Source organism: Platichthys flesus, chromosome 12 (genome assembly GCF_949316205.1).
Source record: "Platichthys flesus chromosome 12, fPlaFle2.1, whole genome shotgun sequence".
Taxonomy (NCBI): Eukaryota; Metazoa; Chordata; class Actinopteri; order Pleuronectiformes; family Pleuronectidae; genus Platichthys; species Platichthys flesus.
The window spans coordinates 22,267,288-22,289,898 of record NC_084956.1 but is presented as its reverse complement, the minus strand read 5'-3'; the positions used below and the strand labels follow the sequence as shown (position 1 = coordinate 22,289,898).

At 40.8% G+C, this 22,611-nt stretch overlaps 2 protein-coding genes across 3 annotated transcripts in view; one reads left to right on the top strand and one right to left on the bottom strand.

Annotated features, from left to right (window-relative positions):
- The window catches only part of si:ch211-250c4.3 (uncharacterized protein LOC100535981 homolog), a 37,668-nt gene extending 31,495 nt beyond the window's left edge, over positions 1 to 6,173 (bottom strand). For both annotated transcript variants that reach the window (XM_062401430.1, XM_062401431.1), the window contains exon 1: positions 5,898 to 6,173. In XM_062401430.1, the coding sequence (XP_062257414.1) occupies positions 5,898 to 5,976 (79 nt within the window). In that variant the 5' untranslated portion in view covers positions 5,977 to 6,173. The remainder of the gene's footprint in view (positions 1 to 5,897) is intronic.
- A 7,264-nt stretch (positions 6,174 to 13,437) lies between these two features.
- Positions 13,438 to 17,566, top strand: ccdc85a (coiled-coil domain containing 85A). The gene is made up of 3 exons (XM_062401564.1): positions 13,438 to 14,070; positions 15,439 to 16,519; positions 17,193 to 17,566. Exons 1-3 carry the CDS (start codon positions 13,837 to 13,839, stop codon positions 17,564 to 17,566), a joined length of 1,689 nt encoding a protein of 562 aa, XP_062257548.1. The 5' UTR covers positions 13,438 to 13,836.
- Positions 17,567 to 22,611: the final 5,045 nt, after the last annotated feature.

The window sequence follows — 22,611 nt, the reverse complement described above, 5'->3', positions numbered from 1 at the left end:
GGAGATAAAAGGGTTACAGAGTAATGATGGCGATAGGTTTACCAATTTTATATTTCCATTGTACTAGTTACACAAAAAGAAGATGATATGAACATGAGTGAAATCCCAGTCACTTTAGTCAATGTTGTTTTACAGTCCACAGTGGTTGGTTTAATAACACATCGTGATGACCAGTCACATGAGAGCCTTTGGGTAAATACTGAGCTCTTCTGGCCTCCTGGATCCTGAACACAGGAGGTCATAAACAGGCTGAGACAAGCCACCTATTTTTACAGCCCATGTGGTTTATGATTATTTCAACTCCTTGTTCACACTTTGGGACAGGCAGTGGTCAAGACTGACCGCTTATCTACCGGAGGAAGGAGCTTTGAGTGGTCGAGCCAAGTGGTTGGCTATTGTTTTGGGAGGGTTAGCACACGATGTTGAAATGTTGTTTGTTATTTCTGCATTAAATCGATGCAAAAAATACTTTAGACTTGTTAATAATGATGTTACAAACTGATTATTAATAAGTTAAAAATGCTTATTGTTCCCTGTCACTGAATCAAATCTGGTTCACGGTTCACTTATTAAATAATTCAAACATGAGGTGACTGAGGTTGTAGGATCAGGTCAGCTGTGAATCATTGGAGTATGATATCCTTCTACCTTACAATGTTAGTTTTTTCATTAATGATGCAAGGTTCATTTTGCATGCATTTTTGCATTTTTATCAATATTTAACAGTGTCCAGCACTAAGTAATTTTATTTATTTTTATAATTTTTTAGAAAGAGTCACTACATGAAACACCATGACACACATCCTCATGGGAGGAATATACAGAGATCAAAAATAATGTATAATTATCTAAAAATATTTACAAAAAACTGGTTAAATTTTTTATAGATAAATGTAGCTGCAAATTATTTTCGTTGACCGAACAAACGTATGCTACTGAACATTCCATAGTTGACTTTCCAATGTGAATGGGGTCATTTCCCTGCAAACAGCATCACAACACAAGATACAATCTCTGTGCTAACTTTCCAGAGTTGTAAAATCATGTCTCACAGTATTATTAACCTCCTAAAGCACCATGCTTTACAATCTGATCAACTTCTTCTCAAGACCGCCTCTATGGACTGTAACATGCTCCTTTCAGCCTGGTAACCATCACACAGTATGGAGCAGGGGGCTCTGCACTGCTGTACTGAGGTTATGGATTGTTCATTTGTCTGTGCTCCAGTGGGGAGCGTCACAGTGATGGACTGCGATTGTGTCCAGAATGGGTGGGTTTCACTCAGCCTGCCGCCTGCTGAGTACTTAGTGAAACTCAGTTCAATAATATTTTGCTCACTTTATTTGCTGAAATCACACCCAAACATACATTGAATCACACATTTCCCTTTATTCTGTTTTTTGTCGTCTTTCCACTTTTACAACATTTACATTATTCAACTACCTAAAGTTTTTTCACAAAGTAGCCTAAAGAAAATGAAATGAAATATTTTATGGTTATGGCATTAATGTGTGTGATAGAGTAAAGATGAATGACCTGCTCTATAATCCACAAAAGCTAATAGGTAGCCTAAGCTAACAGCTGGAATGTCTTTACAGCCATCTGAGGGCTGATTCGTCTACATTCCCAAACTGGGAACATGTTCTGCACTGTCAAACCCACATTGTGCACAGATCTGCTTGTACATTTATGTGCAACAACCACCACACTGCTGCTACTGCAAAAACGTTCCAGTGAAGATCAAACTTCTCCCTCTGCTAATGACTCCCTCAGAACCATGCGTTCCTGCCAGTCCTCCCCAACTGTCTCCATTCAAATCACTGGTGGATCAAACCAGGGCAGAGAGCACGTCTCCACTTCGATCCACTGTTAAAAAATTAGGCAAAAATATCCCCGGTACGTGCAGCGCCATCTTTCAGTGGTGACAGCATTTGGACCCAGAGTATTTGTAGACATGATTGGTGGAGTGATGTCAGAGTTCCACTGATACAGCCATGTGATCAGTGACGAGCCAGTCACAGCTCTCAATGATATTTCTAATCTTGTATAGCAACAAATAACAAATTAAAGCCAAACCAGACATACAAACCAGTGTGATAAAAAATACCTATCATGATGTGAAATGTAATGTGTACTTTGACTTTTTAGTTTGGTCCACTCCCAATCTGCTAACATGGAGGAGGCAGGGTATGTGACCTTTATTGCAGCCACCCTCAAGCGGGCGATCAAGATGTTTTGGCTTCACTTGTGAGGAACTGTCATCCATCTTTAGATACAGTCATCGGTTTGGTCAAAGTACCGCCTGGAGCTCTGCGGTACAGTACAGACATGATGAGTCATGATGAGTGACTTAAGGTGGTAAATAGTTTGCATTGAATTACATAAAATGTTAAACATGTATTTGTGGATCATGAGATTTGCTTATTTTAAAACGATTTCAGCATTAATTGTTTCGTTTTCGAGTCGGTTGTGCTCCTCCTCCTAAGAACAACTATGTGGCGAATTAACCCAAAGTTCTGCTATTATGATCCAAGTAGCACCGTGACATCAGTAACTGTTGAGTGAATTAAAATCTTTAAAATCCAATTTCAGAAATCACCACCATCTCTCAGCACAAGACCCAGTTTGGATCCCTGTTATCTTCTCCACCTCTTTTTTGACTCTGGACACCCTGAGGATGACACCCCCAGATTCCTTCTCTTATCAAAGATAACAGGGCCCCCCAACTCTGCTTTGTCCTATCAGAAACCGTTGAGATAAGGCAAGAATGCGCAGGAGCACAGGCTACTCTCCCAAGTCTGATTTCACAGCTATTCTCATTCTCTAACAAGTAGCGGCTGATCACTGATGTGGGCTTGTTTATGTGTAAATCCCCCACCCCTAAAATAAAGTTTCTCAAAATAAGAGTTTGCTAAAGAGTATAGTTTATTTACTCATATTTTCTTTTTAAATATATATATATATATAAATATATATTATTTATGGTAGAATGGAAAGATTTAAAAAGCAAAGTAAGATGTATACAGAAGAGCCACCAGTTCAATGTTTAGTTTAGCACCTTTAAGTCTTTTTCTTATATATTCACCATTGCTTTCTAGCAATGTGTTGACATGTTGATGAATTGCTATAGTTTGTGGGAGATGTTGTTAATGATAGACTGCAAACATAAATAGGTTATGTGTATCATCCTTCTATAATATGCTGTGCAGACGCAGAATTACATTGTAGATGACGCTAAACTTGTTTTCTTACAAGTCTTCACACATCTGATTATAGAATGACCTGATGCTCCAGATAGTCCATCTGGAAAAGCTTAATTGGAAACTATTTGGAAGAGGGCAGGCTCTTTTAAAAAATGTCTTGGTGGTTGATTAGAAACCATCTGTCTATCATCATCTATGACAGTTACAAAAGCCAGTTGGGAGATGAGTAAGACATATTTTCCATGATGAAAATACTTCTGTGCCTTCCTTCTATGCCTTCTTTCAGTGTCTTCCGATCAAGAAATTCTCTCCAGTTCTGACATGACTAATGTTTCAAGCCGCTATTGTTGTTCTGGAACAGTCGCTTCTCGCTCACACCTTAGACATGCCCATAGCTGCCAGTAGTTTCTCTATAATTGTTGATGATAGCTCCAAACCCCTGTGGTTCAACCACAAGCCAATAGCTTGGAGGCTTCAAAGATGGATTCTCACTTGCAAGAAAATCCAGCTTAAATTTGCCTCTCATTCTCTAGCTTTATATACATTTGGGGCCTTATATTGAAGGTCATATCTTAAGTATAGGTTTCAACCGGGATGCCGACCAGAAAATTAAGGTTATTCTCACAACCTTGCAATGCTTTGTGTGCTTTACTGAGATCGTATATACATTATGAGCCAGACATAAGTGATGCATTATAAAGCACCAATAACAACTACCTTCTTATATGAGAAAATATTTCAATGCGCCATATTTACTCGAGTTTACCACCTCTTTCCCCCCAGCAACTCAAATTCCTAATGTCTGAGTAAGGTCTCACATTGTAATCCTGTCCATTACACAGCATCTGCCTCACATTGGCATATTTCAGGTATTAGTCACTAACTGACTGATGAGCGGAGGGTTTTACAGAAGGCAAATTATTTCAACCGCTCTGATAAGGAGTCTTGTGAAACAAACAGCTTCAGGTTTCAGCTACTGGTGTCCTTTTACAGTTTGGAAAAAGGCTGTTTTCTTAACAGGACCACACAAGAATGCACAAATCAAAAGCCTGTCCCCACTGCACTGCACACATTGTGTTATCTTGACAATAGCCCTCTTCTTCTAACTGTGAGTTAACGTTGCAAACAACGTGACGGCTGTCAAGCAGTGGAGAGCAGAGGGGCTCACTCAGAGCTGCAACAATGAGGAGATTTATCATCACTCCCGCAGCAAAACTGCTGGAGGATTTACCGCTCAGCAGGTGTGTTGGCTTGTACTGTAAATAATCTGACAGTGATTCCTATGAGAGGCCTGGACATGGAATACAGAGCAACCAGATGCCTGTATTATAAAAGGAAAGAGCTTTCAAGAACTCACTGCTGCTGAATTAATGGGTATCAAACCCTGATAGTGTGAAACCTTCACAATATAATATAACAACACTTTTCAGATACACATGGCAGCGTATTATCTACACCAGGTAAGGCTCCAGTTATCAATACTATTATATGTGGTAAAGAAATATCAATACAACCATGAATCTGTATTTTTTAATAGTATAATAGTGGCCATTATGACTATGCACACAAGAAATTTCTCAGACCCACAGAGAATCATCAAGTTCAACAAAGCTCTAAGACAATTTTAGCTAATTGTTTTTGTTTCAATAAATAAATATAGTTTGGCTCAGCCTCTGCTTTTTTCGGCTGTTAGGGCCACTGAATGAAAAAAATGTCCTACATTTTCAGAGATTAAAGTCATAGTGAGTAAAAGTATGTGAAATCTTTGGTTCCATTCAAAGGGTTTTGTAATTTATTTGTGAACACAAATATCACAAAACTTAAAACTTGAATGTCTTCATCTATTGATGCCACATATTAGAGAAAAATGTGGCGATATTATACTCTTTGGGGTTTCATTATAAATACATATCAAAATACATGCTTGGCTGACTTAATTGAGCTGCAGTAACTCATGATTGCATGGTTGTTTTTGTCAAACAGATAGTGCAGGAGAAGAGCTTCAGTTACACAGAAATAAGAATCTACATTGTTGAATTGAAATAATTGTTCCTCTTTTAAAGCTGCTATTCATTCCTATCCTCCTGTTCTAGCAGGCACACGTAGAAGGTGGTACAGCACTGTATTTGATCTCCATGTCTGCTTTGTTGTGTCAGCCACACAGAGTAAATATTCACAGCTCTCAGTTTTCATTCAAACTGCTTCTTGGAATAATATGAGGAGACCACAATAGTTTAATGTCTAACAACCAGAGAAGATGAAAAATCATGTCTTAAAAGTTTGGTTTGGAGCCTCCTCAGTGTTTATTGCTCTGTAGGAAGAGAAGTAAATCTGCCCTCTGGGAATCCAATTCAACTTTTATTAAACAGCAAACCAGAGTCATATGCTGGAGCTGCTAAATGTCAACAGACAACAGATTTGCTTATCGTCAAAACAACCCTTTGGACCCACAGTAACTTCTGCAGCTCAATTAAAGTGTCAGTCAGCAATGATACAGATGACAGAGGCCCTCAGAGCGCTAATCATTTCTCTCCTTGCTCAGACAAATGCCTGGAACAGGTCGAGCAAACATGCAGCTGTTAGTTGACGGAGTAAAGCATCAGTTTGTGATGAGCTGTTCAACATCAGAGGAACTACAGCAGCATCTCACTTCACAAGACAAAGACATAGGAGAAGACAGAAGGTGACTGTTACCTTTCCTCCAAGGAGCCAGGATGGAGATTGACTTGTGCCAGCTGATGACAAGTCCGGCCTTTTTCCTCTTCACACTCATGTTGCTTTAACAATCCCTGAAGTTGAGGAAACTTCAAATGTGTTCAAAAAAAAATAATAAAAAGTTCCTCAGTGATTTCTCATCATATTTTTAGAGATGTTTATTCTACCTTGAGACTCAGTTAAGGGTAAGGCATCTGTTGTTGGAGGTTGTCCTCGAGCAGGGTCATGATACCTGTGTTTCCTTGTGTGCTGGACCGCCTGTGCACTTGGGAGTGAAGGCGCGTGTATGAATGCATCACATTCCTCCAGTCGGGAAGAGTAAAGGGGGCCAGGCTCCAGCAGCATTTAGAGTCATGAGAGGAGGAGGGAGGAGTGGCAGCCAGCTTCAGGGAGAGAAGTGGAGTAGGAGGAGGAGGGAGGAATGATTTAAACTCGGCCTGAAGGCGAACTGGGAGCGACAAGAGCCAGAGGAAGACCAGGAGTGGTTAAAGAGGGAGGAGCCTGATGGTTCACTGAGATTTGAGTGGTAAAGCCCCCGTTCACATCAATCACAGATTCAAATCAATTACAGTTTTCAGTGTATGTTAAATTGTTGTAAATAAAAAAATGAATCGGCGTTACTTTCATTAATGTGCAAGAAATATCTAATTAAATGTAAAATACCAATAATGAATGGTTGATTCAATTTCAAAGGGGAATAATAAAAGTAGTTATCACTGCTTCCAGCTATACAATTGGACTAACATTCACCATAAACATTTTTTTTTTAATACATATATAAGATATATTATATATATATTTTAATGAAACAGCATTTTTGTGACTTCTACTTTTTATGGTCGATCTCCATGTGTCTGCTATGGGGTATGTGTGTGTGTTTGTTTGTGTGTTTGTGTGTGTGTGTGTTTGTGTTAGTGTTTGTCTGTGTGTGTGTGTTGGTGTTGGTGTTAGTGTGTGTGTAGCCTATGTGAAGACTTGTTTGGACTGAGGATTTTTTGGAAGGTGAGGAGATCATGGGTGGTTCTTTCTTTCATACACAACGTTAAACAGTCGCTTGAGGTTTAGGACTTGGTTTTGGGCTCATGGTTAGAATTATGTTTCACACTGTGTGTGTTTGTGTTTGTGCAGATACCTAGCTTATCTGTTGCAGCTTGCATACGTCTGTCCACACTGCCAGCACCATTATTTCTGCTGCTTTATCTTTCTACATTGAGTTTCCCTCAGATAATGGCCATTGATAATATATCTGTCATCAATGGGCTTAAGAGTTTTAACAAGCGAAGCAGTCATGTGATAGCTGTATAACTCTTCATCACTCGGTCGTTTCTCTGTGTTAAGAATTTCATTATTCTTATCATGTGCTCTGTTACACGTGGCATCTTTTGCACTTCTGTCTGTCCTGGGAGAAGGATCCCTCACATGTGACTGTCCCTTTAAGGTTTTTCCTCACACTGGGACATCGCATCTTCTACAGATTCTTAAGCCCTTTATGAGGCAAACTGTGATTTGTGAATGCATATTTATATCAATAACGTTTGATTTAATGTAGAAAGCTATTTTATTTAAAGAAAGGCCGAGGTAACTAAACTCTATTATAGGTTTAAATGGTGTGGCCTATTTAAATAAATTGACTTACTTACTGATTTTAGATATTTAATTTCTCTTATACACTTTTATCAATATATTTCTTTAAATGTCTGCATGTTCTCAAAAGTTGTTGACTTGAAAAACTGCTGTTGCTGAGCTAGGAAGCTAACTCGGTTTGTTTTATCTATGCTCGGCCTCTGTCCAAGTGTGTGAAGAGAAGGACATTATGTTTACTCAACAGAAGTAAGCTTACATATTAATATGTACATATGTCAGTTTTTTAAACTAAGGTAAACCTTTTATCAATGAGCAATTATTGCATTGGTGGTCTTTCATTTTTTTTGTAAATAACAGTGACATCTAGTGTTGAAATTGTATTGCTCAATACTGTATTTCTCACAGGCCATTTTACATTTTTCAAAAATCCCACAAGGTCCCAAAAACAGTCAGTATCCGAAGCAATAGTCTTAAAAAAGCTAAAAAGTGAATGCTGTTTGCTTCACCTGCCATTGTTCTTTAGAGTCTTCGTATACAATTCTTGATTAAAATGAACAATACAGTGGCCAACTAAATGTTGCAGTGTTTAAACCCCATGTCTAAACTTCAGACAAAGGATTTAGCTGCCATCTTGCAGATAGTTGGTGATACAACAAGTTAGAAACACTGCTATAGTGATACTGTTTAGATTTTTCTTTTTTATTTTATACTCTGCACACTTGTAGAATCTGCCTGGTGAGAGTTATTGGTAGAGACTGGTTTACTGTATCCCAGTCATTTGATATTTACGGCTAAAAACATGGGTAAAATCATTAGTCAAACGGATGTTGTTGGAGGATCAAGCATCATTGTAAATACAGACCAATGTGTGTCAAAGTGATGTGGAATTATTCAATGTATAGCTGGAATATTAAATGCTACGGATTTTTTTTTTTTTTTCCACAAAATGTAGCAGAGAAACACCAAGCTATGCATGAAATAACAAAGTATAATGCATACAGGTAATTTTTGAACAACGACCAGCAAAGAGGGGCAATTTGTTGTTTTTTTAATATCAGAAATTATAATGTAAACAAGATCTGTGATGATCAGAAATAAATAATCAAGTCACACATGGAAAACAAATTAAACAAATTAAATTCAATTAATCTATTCCAAATATATATAAAATAAAACTTGTGATGTCATAACTAGGTGGTTCAAAAGCAACAGACATGGCCACAGCGTTGAATCTGGACCATTCTATTGTTACTTAGGATTTAGGGAGCCACATACCTTTTAACAACTGTGTAAACACTGAAGCAACATGGTGCACTGTGTCTGATTTGTATTCCACATTTCCAGTTTCCCAGTTGTTGCAGAACGTCATAACTTACAGAACTTGTTTGCATGTGTCATGAATTTATTTCCTCTGAGGCAGCAGAACATCCTTCAGGTTAAACTGGACTAACACACAACTACACAGTGTGACAGGTTAACTATGAATGGTTTCAAAAACTCTTACAAACCTCACAATAAATCCACATATAAGTCTTAAAGGGAAACGGCTTAAGGACGTATAATCTCTTCTCAGTCATGTAATTTGAACAAAACCCAAGAGCAAGGTGTGAAGCAACACAACTTGGAAAACAAGGTCAGCAGTAAAATGAAGTGTGCTGAAGTGTGAAGTGTGAAAATGAGTATACGTTATAAATGTAAGTCTATATAGTGTCAATGTAAACTGAGAGAAGGAAGAAGTGACATTTGAAAGAAGCAGGTCAATTATTTTACATTATGAAACAAGTGTTTCACGCCATCATACATTGGTTTTCCAAACTTCCTGTTACCACACTGTCCCAGGCGGCGACATCACACAACTTACCAAGGGAAAGTCAGTTTCAGACTCTATAAGTTGCCATTAGTAGATTGTTAAATATACTGACTATGTGAATGAATTCTTTGCAGAGTTGAGGGAATTCTACTCAAATGTTATGTCATGGATGTTTCTGACTTTTCTTTCCCTTGGTATTTCTGGTTTTTGTCTTACTAGATCTATTATAGGCACAGGTTTTTGATAGGATTTTGCATGAACCTGAGAGTGCAAAAATCACCCAACCAAAAAAGGTCTGCATCCCTGCTGGGAAAGGGTCGGGACGGTTAAATCAAGTTCGGGAATTACAGGTGATGCAACAGCAAGAGAACTGGGTGTGCGTTCTGCTCAACGGTGATGTGGCCTGCAACACCTGGGTGGATATTAGAACCATTAGAGGTAGATATATTCTTTAAGTTTCACTATTCAAGAAAAAAAATCATACAGAGTTGTGCACCATTTGTTTGGTTTTGGAGTAGGTTGAACAAGCTGAACCCAACAAAGTTCTAATTTTGAGAGACTCAGCATCTGCTCTGCACAGTCTATAGCTAGCAACACAAAATCCAGTCAAATTAAAAATTCTTAACAGATTTGTTTCGGTAGGGCAATTCTAAGACACATAGAGCAAGTCTAGACAACATCTAAAAAACATGACATAAAATAAAATTGATACAGTTAAAAATGTATATTACATTTTTTTAAATATATTTTAATGATAAAGTGCAAATAGTCTACATGACTGTAAAAGGACGGTGAACGGGACAACGGAAACTGAACACAGATAAATATTGAATGATTAAAGTGATCAAAATGCATTTGAGGAAGTAATAAACAAAATTAATTATGTACAGTTAAGGATGAATAAAGATGATATATGTACAGGAGCAGGTGAATAAATATTGTAGCATATGAATAAATATGTGTATATATATATATATATAGCAGATCAATAAATAGACAGATATTGTACAATTAACGTGAATATTGATAATGAAGAATAGGTACAGGATCGTTAACAGCAGATGAATGAATATTGTAGCATATTAATACATATATACAGCAGATGAGTAATAGATTAATAAATATAGCAGCGGATATATAAATCTAAAGCAGATGGGTAAGTGTATCGTAGCTCTGAAAAAACATTTTCAGTTGCTTACAGTAAGAGTGTGTGTGTGGGTAGGAGTGTGTTAGTGATTGTCTGTGCTTGGGCAGTGGGGAGTGTGTGACTTCGGTGTGTGTCTGAGTGTTGTTGGGGGGGGGTGTTGGGGGGGTATTGCCAATGCTGACATCTATTGAGAATCTCCTCTATATTGATGGAGAATTTCAGTTGGCAGTCAAAGATGGTGCTTGTTGTGGTGATGCTGCTGCTGCCAGTTCCCTTTGCCTATTTGAAAAGGTCCCCACCATCTCTTTGGATTTGCTGACGTTCAGTTCCAAACAAGAGCTGTCACACAGTGGTGAGAGCACCAGTTCAGTATCCACAGGATGAGTTGGTCGTCTAGATGGAAGCGGGAGGAGAGTGGGTCAGCCAGGATGTGAGGCTGCAGACTGACGCCTTCAGAGGAGAAGTCTGCAAAGAGGAGGTTCATCCAAAAATCCCCAAGATCAACTCATTGAACTTTTGGAAATACATTCACGATTAGTTAATGAAGGCACTATTCATCTGGATTCCTGGACACATGCGCTTTATGGGTAATGGGAGAGTGGACAAATTTGGCAAGAAAGCTGTTAACCTCAAGACATTCTGGTTCAGGAGACAAAATGGAGACATCTGCTTTCCATACAAAACAGAATGGGTATTGAGAGAAACAGGGGAGGAAATAGGAAAGAGGATGTGGTTATAACTAGACTCAGAATAGGCCTCAGGAAACTTAATTGGACAGTCCGCATCATATGGAAACATCCAAACGGTACTAGAAAACATAGAGCATGTACTAACTAGTCTATTGCAGGAAATATACACTACAAAGGAAAGATATGATCAAGGACATGAAAACAACAGGACAAACAGGAGAAGGGGAAAGGGCACACAGGAGTGTGGTGACAGAGGAAAAGGCAAGAAACATCTGGGAAACTTTCCTAGGAGAACAAGACTGATAACAGGAATCTGAACCTGGCACTGTAGGAGTTGACCAACACCAGAAGATGGCAGCGATGCAACAACAAGGATGCAAGCTGTCGTTAAACACTCAAAGAAGAAGACAAAGCCATCTGGGGCCTGTACTACGAACCATGTTCAACATACCCAGGATATCCTGCTGAGCTTAACCTAACAATCTCAGTGAGGTTAAGCGGTCAATCAAAGCTGGTTATCAACTTTTCATGTCACCCAGGTTTGCCTCATCAAGATCTGAGCAAATGCACATAAAAGGGGAGGGGTTCACTGCATATGACCCATCACAGACATGGACAAGTGAACTGACAGCAGAGGAGCAAACTATTATATTAGAAAAATACAAGAACACACACATTATCCAGACTCAAAGAAACACATTCACAGCTGCTAAATGCAGGAAGGACAGCTGGTGTCTTATTGTGTGATGTGTACTAAAATATATATCACGTGACTACGACATAATAACAGGTGGGAACGGGATAAGCTACTCTGGGCCGCGAGATATGAATCTTGTTATCGTATTTTGGTGAGAGGATGCGTCTGGTGCTTGTGGAAACAGGGAGATTGAAATGTACTTGCAATGAGCGGCAGTATGTAACCGTAATGAGAATAGATTTTGTAGAGAGGTTGGAGAAGGACATTTTGTATTTAAGTGTGAAAAACTGAAGAAAATTTGCTGATCTGTTATTCATCTTGTAGCTTCTCTTCTCTGTGATGACTCTTGGAAGAATAAAACTTTATTGATTTGATTTGATTTATGTGATTATTCAATCCAAATTGCAATCTGCGATCCAGTGAAATGATTATGGAAGTATGCAGTAATGACAAGTTCAGCTCAAATCTATTCAAATTCAATAATAAGGATTTTATGTGTAAATCACACACTGTACAAGAAAGAGCACAAAGAACATTTTCTTTTATATTATGTTTTATTTTACTTTATTGTGTGTTTAGATTTTTTAAAAGATCACGTCCAGGGTTTGGGGAAGTTCAAACAGAACATTGACGGAACGGACTTCCCGCTGTGCCATGGCCCAGCCAAAAAACACACAAATCCGATTAACATTATTACACAACACAAACACCATCACGCACATATCTGGCTGAGGCCTGGATCACTTCCAGACGCTGAGATGCATTGTCGAATTATACCATGATGGAATGAGCTCATTTCAATAGAGAACCAATGTACACATCAATCATTAAACAACATGAAAAAGCACTTTAGACGAGTAATCCTACAGTCATGGACCTAAATCCGTACAGCAGTTATTTAATAGGGTATTACATTTCAAACATTTTATATTTTCAATTGTAGATTAAGTTGCAGAGTGATTTATGATGGGATGTATTTAAAAAAAGTATCTTCAACAGTGTTTCCACATATGAGGGTTAATTAATGGCGTAGAATGGATAAATTCTTATGATTAAAAATGTATTGTTTCATCAAAAGCAACACTTCAAAAACATCTGAGATCAGAGAAAGACTGACGTAGTGACACGTTTGCTTTTCATAAGCTTTCAAAGTCATCTCCCCACTTCTGACAGACATTCATTAAAATATAATAACATGAGGCACTATCAGGGGCAGCTGTCACTCTGACAGGCCCCTCTCCTCTGCATTAAGTGCATCAATGTCAAGACGGTCATATCTTTCAGTGTGATCTGCCTTCAAACATGAAAATGTGTTTTGAATCTCATAATCATCACCATTCTGCTAAAGGTAGAAACATTTATTATTTACCTTCCCCCAAATAACATGAGAAACAGCATTTAAGTCTCCAAACTTCATTATCTGGTTTCACCTTGAGCAATAACTGGGCATTATTGGTCAGTCACCTTCCAGCTCCAGCAGGTGGCGTCAAGATACAAAGATGCGCCAGGAGAGAGAGCGGGTGCAGGAGGGAGAGAAGAGTCTGTCCTTCCCAATAACTCACCTCTTCATTCTGGCTCTGTGGATACGCACCTGCAGCCTGCTCTTCCTCCTCTGCCTCCTCCGGTCCTCCACCCGGCGTTAGTGCGCAAACCGGCCGGCATGCATTTGGAGAGAAACGTCCCCACCACGCCGGCGCTGGACTCAGCTGGAGAACAGAGCCGCCTGCAAACTGATGCTCCATCTGCGGGGATCTAGCAGCAGAGACCGGGTGGATATCGGAGCTGCATCATGGGCGTTGGAGACAGGCAGAGCCAAAATGAAAGCGGTGTAATTCCACAGACATAGGAAGGGCGGGTTGAGGTGGAGGGAGAACCCGAGTGGCCGTTGGATCAGAGTTGACCCCGTGCGTAAATTGAGGTTTGGTTGGGGGGTTTGTACACTGACACTGTACTTTTCCTCCTCCTGTCAATCTCCACTGGAGTTGTAAAGGATGGAGAAAGGCGCACAGCTGCAGCCGCAGCTGTCCAAGAGCGCAGAGAGCGCTGCGGAGGACGTCTCCAAAATACACGATGAGGAGCTGCTGAAGTGGAGCAAAGACGAGCTGGTGCGGCGGCTGCGGCGGGCAGAGGCGGAGAAGAGGGGCGTCATTGTGGAGCACGGCAATCTGATGCGGGAGGTGAACCGGAGGCTCCAGCAGCATCTGAACGAGATACGGAGTTTGAAGGTGAGATGGGTGGGTGGGTGGACGGGGGGACACCGGGGAGACAGGTTGAACCAGGTTCATATACTGAGTCTAGAGTGAGTATCATGATGACGTAGATCTGTACCTGAGACACGAAGCATGATGTCATGTTGCCACATTCACAGTATCAGGTCCGGTCTAAGTGGTCAGGAATGACAAATCATAAAAGCCGCTGGATACACACAGAATACTCAATAATTAAGTTTAAGCAATATTAACTGTACATTATACTCTAAACACAACACCTCCACACCAACTTATTTACGACATTATCCTATCAGCCAATCCTGTGGCATCAGAATGTGATCTCAGTGACTCTGACTTGATTGCTAGTTTGAGTCTCAAGCTTCTCATCTCCTGAGATTTTCAGTCTCACAATTTTTCCTCTAAATGTTGAGAAAAATACAAATACAAGTCAGAGGACGATGGTCAAACTGACATAAAGACTATAGTAACTCAGATATTCACTCTTTATAACTGTGGGGAACAGAGAAGCATCAGAATGACCAACAACCTTGAGGTGGAGGATCTACAACATCAGAGACCACGTCAGGTTCCACTCATGTCAGCCAGGAACCGAAATGTGAGGCTGCAGTGACACAGACTCACCAACACCGGACAGTTAAAGACTGAAAATGTAGCCTGGTCTGAGGATTTCTGCTGAAGCTGCAGATGTAGAGTCACAATCTGGAGTCAACAACATGATTCCATGGAGTCCACCTTCCTTGTGTCAACAGTCCAGACTGCTACTGCTGGTGTGATGATGTGGAGAATGGTTTCTTAACAAACTTTGGGACCTTCATATTAATCAATGATGGTTTAAATGCCACAGTGTGAGTATTATTGCTGACCATGTTCATCAATTACTTTTAATTAATAGTTGATCAGCAAACTTTGCTAAATGTGCTGGTTCCAGCTTATTCACTGTGTCGAACTGATTTGTTTTTTAGTTGTACATGACTGTAAACATATTTATTTGTTCGGTACATAAAACAAGATTTTATAAATGTCACCTTCCACTCTTGAGAAATTGCGATTGAGTTTTTTTTTTTAAATAATTAACTGAGAAGATACTGATAGTAATACATTTTCATAGATACATATCATTATTTCTTATATATGAATTAAAAGTTACTTTTGCTTGATACTTGGAATCATTACTTATTTATATAAATATTTTAATCTTTCTCAATTGACTACACATACATAGATAGACACACATACACTCATGCAAATGACAAAATGTATATCTAATTCAAGAAATAGGCATCTGTATGTAATCTGTCACTCGTGTGTGTGTGTGTGTGTGTGTGTGTGTGTGTGTGTGTGTGTGTGTCCTGTCTAAACCAGGACGTGAACCAGAAACTGCAGGAGGACAACCAGGAGCTGCGAGACCTGTGCTGCTTCCTGGATGACGACCGGCAGAAGGGGAAGCGGGTGGTGCGTGAGTGGCAGCGTCTGGGCCGCTACAGCGCCGGACTGATGAAGAAGGAGGTGGCCATTTACCTGCAGAAGCTGAAAGAGCTGGAGCAGCGGCAGGTGGAGATCATTCGGGAGAACCAGGAGTTCAAAGAGGTGTGCCTCATGCTGGAGGAGGAGAGAGCTGCGGCTGTGGCTGAGGCAGGAGGTGGTGGTGCAGGTGGGCATGTTGGCGCCGGCTGCAGAAGTTCTATCGACAGTCAGAGCAGCTTGTCTCAGCTGGGTGGAGGTGTCCCAGCGGCTGGCCTCTTGCGAGACGTTGGTGATGGGAGCAGCACCTCAAGTGCGGGAAGCACAAATAGCCCAGACAACCCCAACCACAAATCCCCTACTCCGGGCTCTACTGCCAGCCCCGGATCTGGGCCGAGATGTGTTTCCTCAGAGCAACCCAACAAACCAGGAGGTGTGTGTGAATCAACAGGCAGGAGGAACAGCTCCACCTCAGAGTACCACACCTTCCCCCAGTCCTGCCGACCACGTGGAGGGTCCCTCACTAACCTGGACCCTAACCTGCTTTGGGGAAATGGCCCGGAGAAACACAGCAAGTCCCCCACAAGGGTACCAGTTGACTCCCACCTCAAAACCTACACCTCTGACCTATATGCCCAGAAACAACTGCTACTGTCAGGGCAGGCATCAGCAGGCTGTGAGAAAGGTTCAGCCAATTCCAGCCCAGAGCTGAGTCAGAGACATCGGCAGGTTAACATAGGGGGGGCAAGCCGTGGGATTCCTGAGGCCAAGCAGCCAGCAATGGGGACGCCTGAGCACCTGCGTAAAGGGCGGGTGGTTGTGGGGAGTCCGGAGTCTACACGGCACCACTACCACTGTCAGCACAGCCCCGGGTTGGAGCACAGCAAGGGGAGGTATAACAGTGGCTCCCCTAGAAGGGACGGTGGTCAGAGGAGGGCAGTGGGGGAGGAGATGGCCCCTCACCACCAGAGTCTGTACAACGGTAGGCACAGGGTAACTTTTATCTTGTATTATAACTCATATTTTGTTCATAATCACAGATTAAATTGACATAAAGTGACATATTGGTTTGACATGTTGAATGTGAAGCTCGTACTGTTCATAACAGAGACTATTTAGCATAACTAGCACTGTTAGCGTAGCTGTACTGCTCTGTTTGTGGCCCATACAAATAAGGTTAAGCAATGCTTTTTTAACAGCACTTTTGTGAGCAGGTGACAAATGTGTTGTCAGTGTTTGTTCTTTAAAACCTCAGAGTACAGAAAAGGGGCAACGATGGCCTGTCCACCTGGATGTCAAGTCTAAAATTCAACATTTTTACTTTCTAAATGTTTAATAATGTTTAAGGTATTAGGACATTTAAAAAATTTTAATTTTATTTCAGATGTCAGACTTAATATTCTTTAGAATACATTTAATTGCTCTTTGTAAGATTGTGGTCTTATATTATCATTTTACCAGTGGTTGAAATAATATTAGTTATAGCAATAATTTTCTGGGACAAAATATTGTCCAACAAATTGTTTTATTCTGACTAACCTAATACCTTTTAATAATGCACCAATTGAGAGGCTGTATGGCACCGGTTCCAATACAACCTGTACCTACCCGGACCGAAATGCAGCGCAGATTTCGGTGCTTCATTTCGGTGCCAGAGCCAATTGAACTGAGGTCTTCGTTCGTCCCGCCTCCTCACACTTCCACTCCTTCCTTCACGGGAAGGGGCGCCTCCCGTCGGGCCCCCGCAAGTCTGGCGCGGCTGCCGGTGGACAAACTTGCGTGCGTCAGGGCTTCCGTGCAGGTGTGGGAGGATCTCCTCGCCAGACCTCTCCCCGTCCTTGGCTGGCCCCCGCCGGGCATATTTCCTCCGTGGCGGTGCGGAGCAACCGGCTCTGGGTCGGCTGGAAAGGCTCGGGGCGGGAGGAACGAAGACCACGCAGAGAAAGGTTTCACAAAAGCGTCTGCATTATGGGGAGATGGGGAGGCCCGCGACAGCCCCAGCCGCGGAGACACGGCGGTCTCCGAGTGATGGAAAAGCCATCCTCACTCTTCAATTAGCTCAGGCACCAAAGTCAGAGCCACGAGTGTATTGTATATATTTTTATTTATTTAAGTATAGTGTAAACTTTAGTTAACAGTTCATATATTATTCATAGTTTTAAGTTAAAATGTGTTTTCTATTAATTTATATTAATAATCTACTTTAAACAGTTAATATATTTGGGATAAAAAAGAAAGCCATTCTTAAATGTCGTCAAGCGTCGTTTTGTCATTTTTGTCATTTTTTAAAAATATCGGTTCAGGCACCGTTTAGGCACCAGTATCGTTTTAAAAGTATTGGTTAAGCACCGGTATCGGATAAAAACCTAACGATACCCATCCCTAGTCAAAAGGCGCAGTGAAAAGTTCTGAATGAAAAAGTTAGGCGCACCAGTGCAACCAATGTAAAAGGTTAGTGTGGAGGAGCCCTGTGTACTGTTTTAGAAACCAGAGGTCCCTGTGGCATTTAAATAATTTGCTATAATGACATTCAGCTGTATAAGCTTATCTACTTCAACAACCTCTGTTTTTTACACTACTTTGCATCTAATCCTGTTCTCCAAACTATTCAAAATGGCTTCTTCTCTCAGCGTGCAGCTGTTTGCTAAGATCACATTACAAATGTCCACACAGCCTCAAACTATGGGTTCACATACTGTCTCTTTGGCTCAGACATAAGATTTATGGGAAAGACAAGGTCAAATTCACCCACATAAAGTGTCAAGCGCTCCCAAATGGAACCCAGACAAACGCACAAACAAACACACAGCTCATTTGAATTCTCTGGCAGTGGTAATAGTGTTGAGAGTGTGAGAGAGATATATGTGTTTGTCAGTAGTGGAGGGTGGGTGATGCAACTGTCAAGGGTGTATGGGTTACATAGGTACACTAGAGGTGTTCAGGGGCGCCACACACACACCTTTGGGAAATGGAATACAGAGACAATATTGATGGATAAAGAGATTTTATTGTGTGAGTGCTTGTGTTGGTTTGTGTGTGTGTGTGTCTGTGTGTGTGTGTAGTTGCGAGATAGAGCAGGAGAGAGACATCTCAAAGCTGCCCACTCATTATAATTAGGTCACATTTGATAGCTGCTCAACTCCTCTAAAATGTTCAGTCATTTATTCCACGTGCCGCCATACAAGGCTGCTTTCGGACGGCAGTGTACACGTGTTGTGCTTCGAAATGGCGCAGTACAGGGGACGATTAGAATAATCACATACGCACAGCAGCTGCCAACCAGAATTGTCCAGCAAAAATGTACCGTGTGTAGTGCACACCTGCATATAGCAGCCTGGTTGAGCCTTTTCATGGCAGAGAAGTCTCTGTCCAAACACTACTCACAGCAATGGCAGGGAGACGAGCCAGATTTGGAGAGACAGATGCCAGCTCCATCATCACCTCCAACTGTGACTTGTCCTCGTAGGATAAAGCACAAATATTCATATGATTTTTCATAAAGGTGAGATCTTTCATCCAAAAACTCATACTGAAGGATTTAATCAAACAGACACTGGCCCTTTCCGTGAGCATGGTGGCTAATTTTCTGGCAAGCAGTTTTAAATTTCCAATACATATGCTTCCTCCCACTCTAGAGCTCCTGGATTGAGTACATCAAATGCAGCTATAATCTTCATCTCTGGGAATCTCCTCTGCAGGAGTTAAGATGCTGAGTAGTGTGTGTATGGATTGTAAAGTTTGTGTGTGTACAGTGCTTTCTTTTGTGCACTAAGGGTCAGATATGGGTTGAGATAGCCGGAGCTCACATTATCGTGAATAGGCAGAAAGTATCCAAATGCCAAGCACAAAGTACACACACACACACACACACACACGGATAGAGACAGTCATCTAGTTTCTGTCAAGGGAGCACATAATGCATTACATTGCTGCTGCTATTAATAAACATAAGCCAAATTCGTCTGAATACCTGCAGCTTTGGGGCTGTCACTTAAATAAACTAAAATCATTTGACCATTTAAACTACTCAAGCCGATCTGACACTTACAATGTCACGTAGCATGATACCATCACCAGTTTCAGGATCATGATACAGACATTAGAGCTATTAACACAAACATTTGGGCACGATGGGTTTACTGCACTAGACAGGGAGAAGGCTCTTTCTTGAATGCAAATTCACTAAGCGGGATTTATATTTGTGCTTTCCAGAGGTGGGACAAAGTCCTTGTTTTGTAAATTACAAATAGGCTGTTGTGACTATGAAGTTTCAACTCAAGTCCAAGTCATGTTAATAGGAGCAATTCATTTTCATTTTTTAAACACAATTACAAGTACAGATGATCATAAGCTACATCAGGTTACTATTTTAGCCTGGGTTTCATTTGCAATTCATGAAATCTGAATCAAGTTTAGAATTTATTATTAAATCCATTTGTCAGTGTTGGAAGTCAGAGTGTGTTATAAGACAAGAAGAGACAATGAAGCATTTTACAGTGAACATGCCGCCGTCTTCAAACCCAAACATATCAATGGATAAATGTAGAGGAAAAGAAGTGCAATCATATTACACTTTTCAACCACACTATATAACACAAGTTGTAACTATGATAATAGGTGATAAGATGTGCTGTGCCTGTGCAGAGTTGACAGTGGTAAAATCACTCACTCATCACAACAACTGTCTCTGCCATCCTCTGTTTAGAAAAAAGTTAACCAAACATGTTTTCATGATTGTGAGAATCAAATGTGGAGATTTTACCTCGAAATGATCTAGTACTGCCATCAGCCATAATGAGTCCATCATCATATGAATGGCTGTATTTGCAAATGGGTGGGCCATCAACAGCTGCTTTTTGTCTCTGAAACCTAAATGTGCATGTCATTCCCCTCATAATTTTTCAAATTACATTAACTGTCGTACTTTCTAATTACTTGTATTTAAATTAACTTAGGTGGATGTTTCTCTATTTATGTGTCCATGAAAAAAACTTAAGGGGATATTTCAGTTTCATTCCATCAGAAACTATAGGTTCAGTTTTAGCAAGAGACTCTGGATCCAGACAGCAGAAAACATTGAGAGACACCAGTCTAGTGTATCGAGGTGACATAACTGTGTAGCTGTCCTCTGTGACTCCACCTGTCTAGGTCCTGCAAGAAATGTGGTCTCTTTGAAACAGTGTCACTGAGAAATATGTCTGTGCTGCTCCTGACTTCAGTCGTATTCAACGCCGACAGATCTCAAGGAAGCTGTAGGGGTGTGTGCCGGAAGGAAAATTTGTATCAGACAGCTCAGCCCTAGCCTGGATGCCAGACGAACTTAGCCCCGCCCACAACATTTGAGGTCGGGAAGTTCGGTCTGGAGTCGCTCAGTTGGGGAGAAATTATGCCCGACCGGGCCAATCAGATTGTCAGGACGGGCTTTATACGAGGATGGACAGATGATCAACTGTAACGTAATCAACCACGTCATCAAAGTGCCCTTGGGTTGAATTCGTTTTCAACAAACATGCCTGCCACTGGAGAGCTGAGATGTGTAGATGCTGCCATTGAGTCTGTTTTAGAAGACATAGACAGTGCATTCATTTTGAAAGAGGAACAGAGAACGCGGAGGCGACGCCAAAGCACCGCGCTAATCCCTATCGCGCCGGCGCTTGGCTGTTCACACCGGACGCTGAAGCAACGCTGAACAGCCGGGCAGCGCTAATAATATCACCCATTGATCCAGTAGATTAAAGCATATACCTTACTTGTTGCTCTAACATTAAGCAACAGCGTCCCAACATTTTTCTTTCTTGATGTTGTCTTTATACAACATCACTGTACTTCTCCACTTCAATTATAATTATTGGTCAAATTAAAACTCCAGGACAACAGAAGGGGACTTCAAAGTATGGGATGCATATTTGATCATTTATATCATATAAAATATGTCATCAATATAGTTTTATATGCGCTGAAGTGTCGCTTCGGCATCGCTTCAGCGTCAGGTGTGAACCCGGCATTAGTAAATAACTCACAATGCGTTGCTTAATAAACGTCACATACTACATTGCTCTTGGTTGTAGGTCTATCCAATTGAGCGAAGAGGAATTTAATTTCCTGGTTCGGTTGAAACACGCCCCATAATCACAGCCCAATGGAGCGGTCTCAGACTCACATTCTGACTAGAATTGTGAGTCTGACAACGTCAGGCTAGCTCAGCCCTGAAATGACCTAAAATATACATGAAACACCTTTCATCAGGAAGCAAACATTCCAGCATACCTTTGACCAATCAATGTCAAGTCTGGGCCTGTTACCTACATTCCCTCCCACTGCACTGATGAGTGATACAGGCTATAGAGCTGTGATTCCTCAAATAATAGACAATACAATTTAATAAGGTATTGCAAATATAAGTGGAACACTAAACTGAGCTAAAAGGAATTGCACTGTTACACTAAATATGTGCATCACAGACAATTGATCTCCAGAAAACACTTTACTCTTACATATCACTCTTCCTCACAATGGGTCATTAAAAGACACATCACTTTATCAGACAGACAGGAAGGTTGCAACAGTAAAACGTCATCATGGAATACAGAAAAGGTCAAATAAACGATGCTCCTGATGCCCACTACATTTTGATGTTAGAGGCTGGCTCTACTCTTATAACCTACTGTAAATGGGAATAGTCCTGTGATGGGAAGAACCACATAAACCATAAAACAAGTTATTAATAGCCAGCTGTAGGGAATTAAAAGGTATAGTTCGATTTTGTTATTCTTTACGATAAAGCACATCACTAAAAAGCTCAGCTCCACAGATTCTCTAGAGCTGTGATGAAACATACTTATCAAAGGATTTATTGAATATTTGACCAGAACATGTGTTTGTTGTGGTTCACTGAATTCAGATAATCAAATGAGTATAATAAGATGCTCGGGCATCCGTGACTCAGGCATTAAAATATGTTAAAAGATCCTTTATATTACGTTCTGCTTCTGAGCACACTCTTTTTAATCGAGTGACGGTACCATTGATCCTGGAGCAGTGATTAACAGAGGATTTGCAAATTGATCTCAGGGG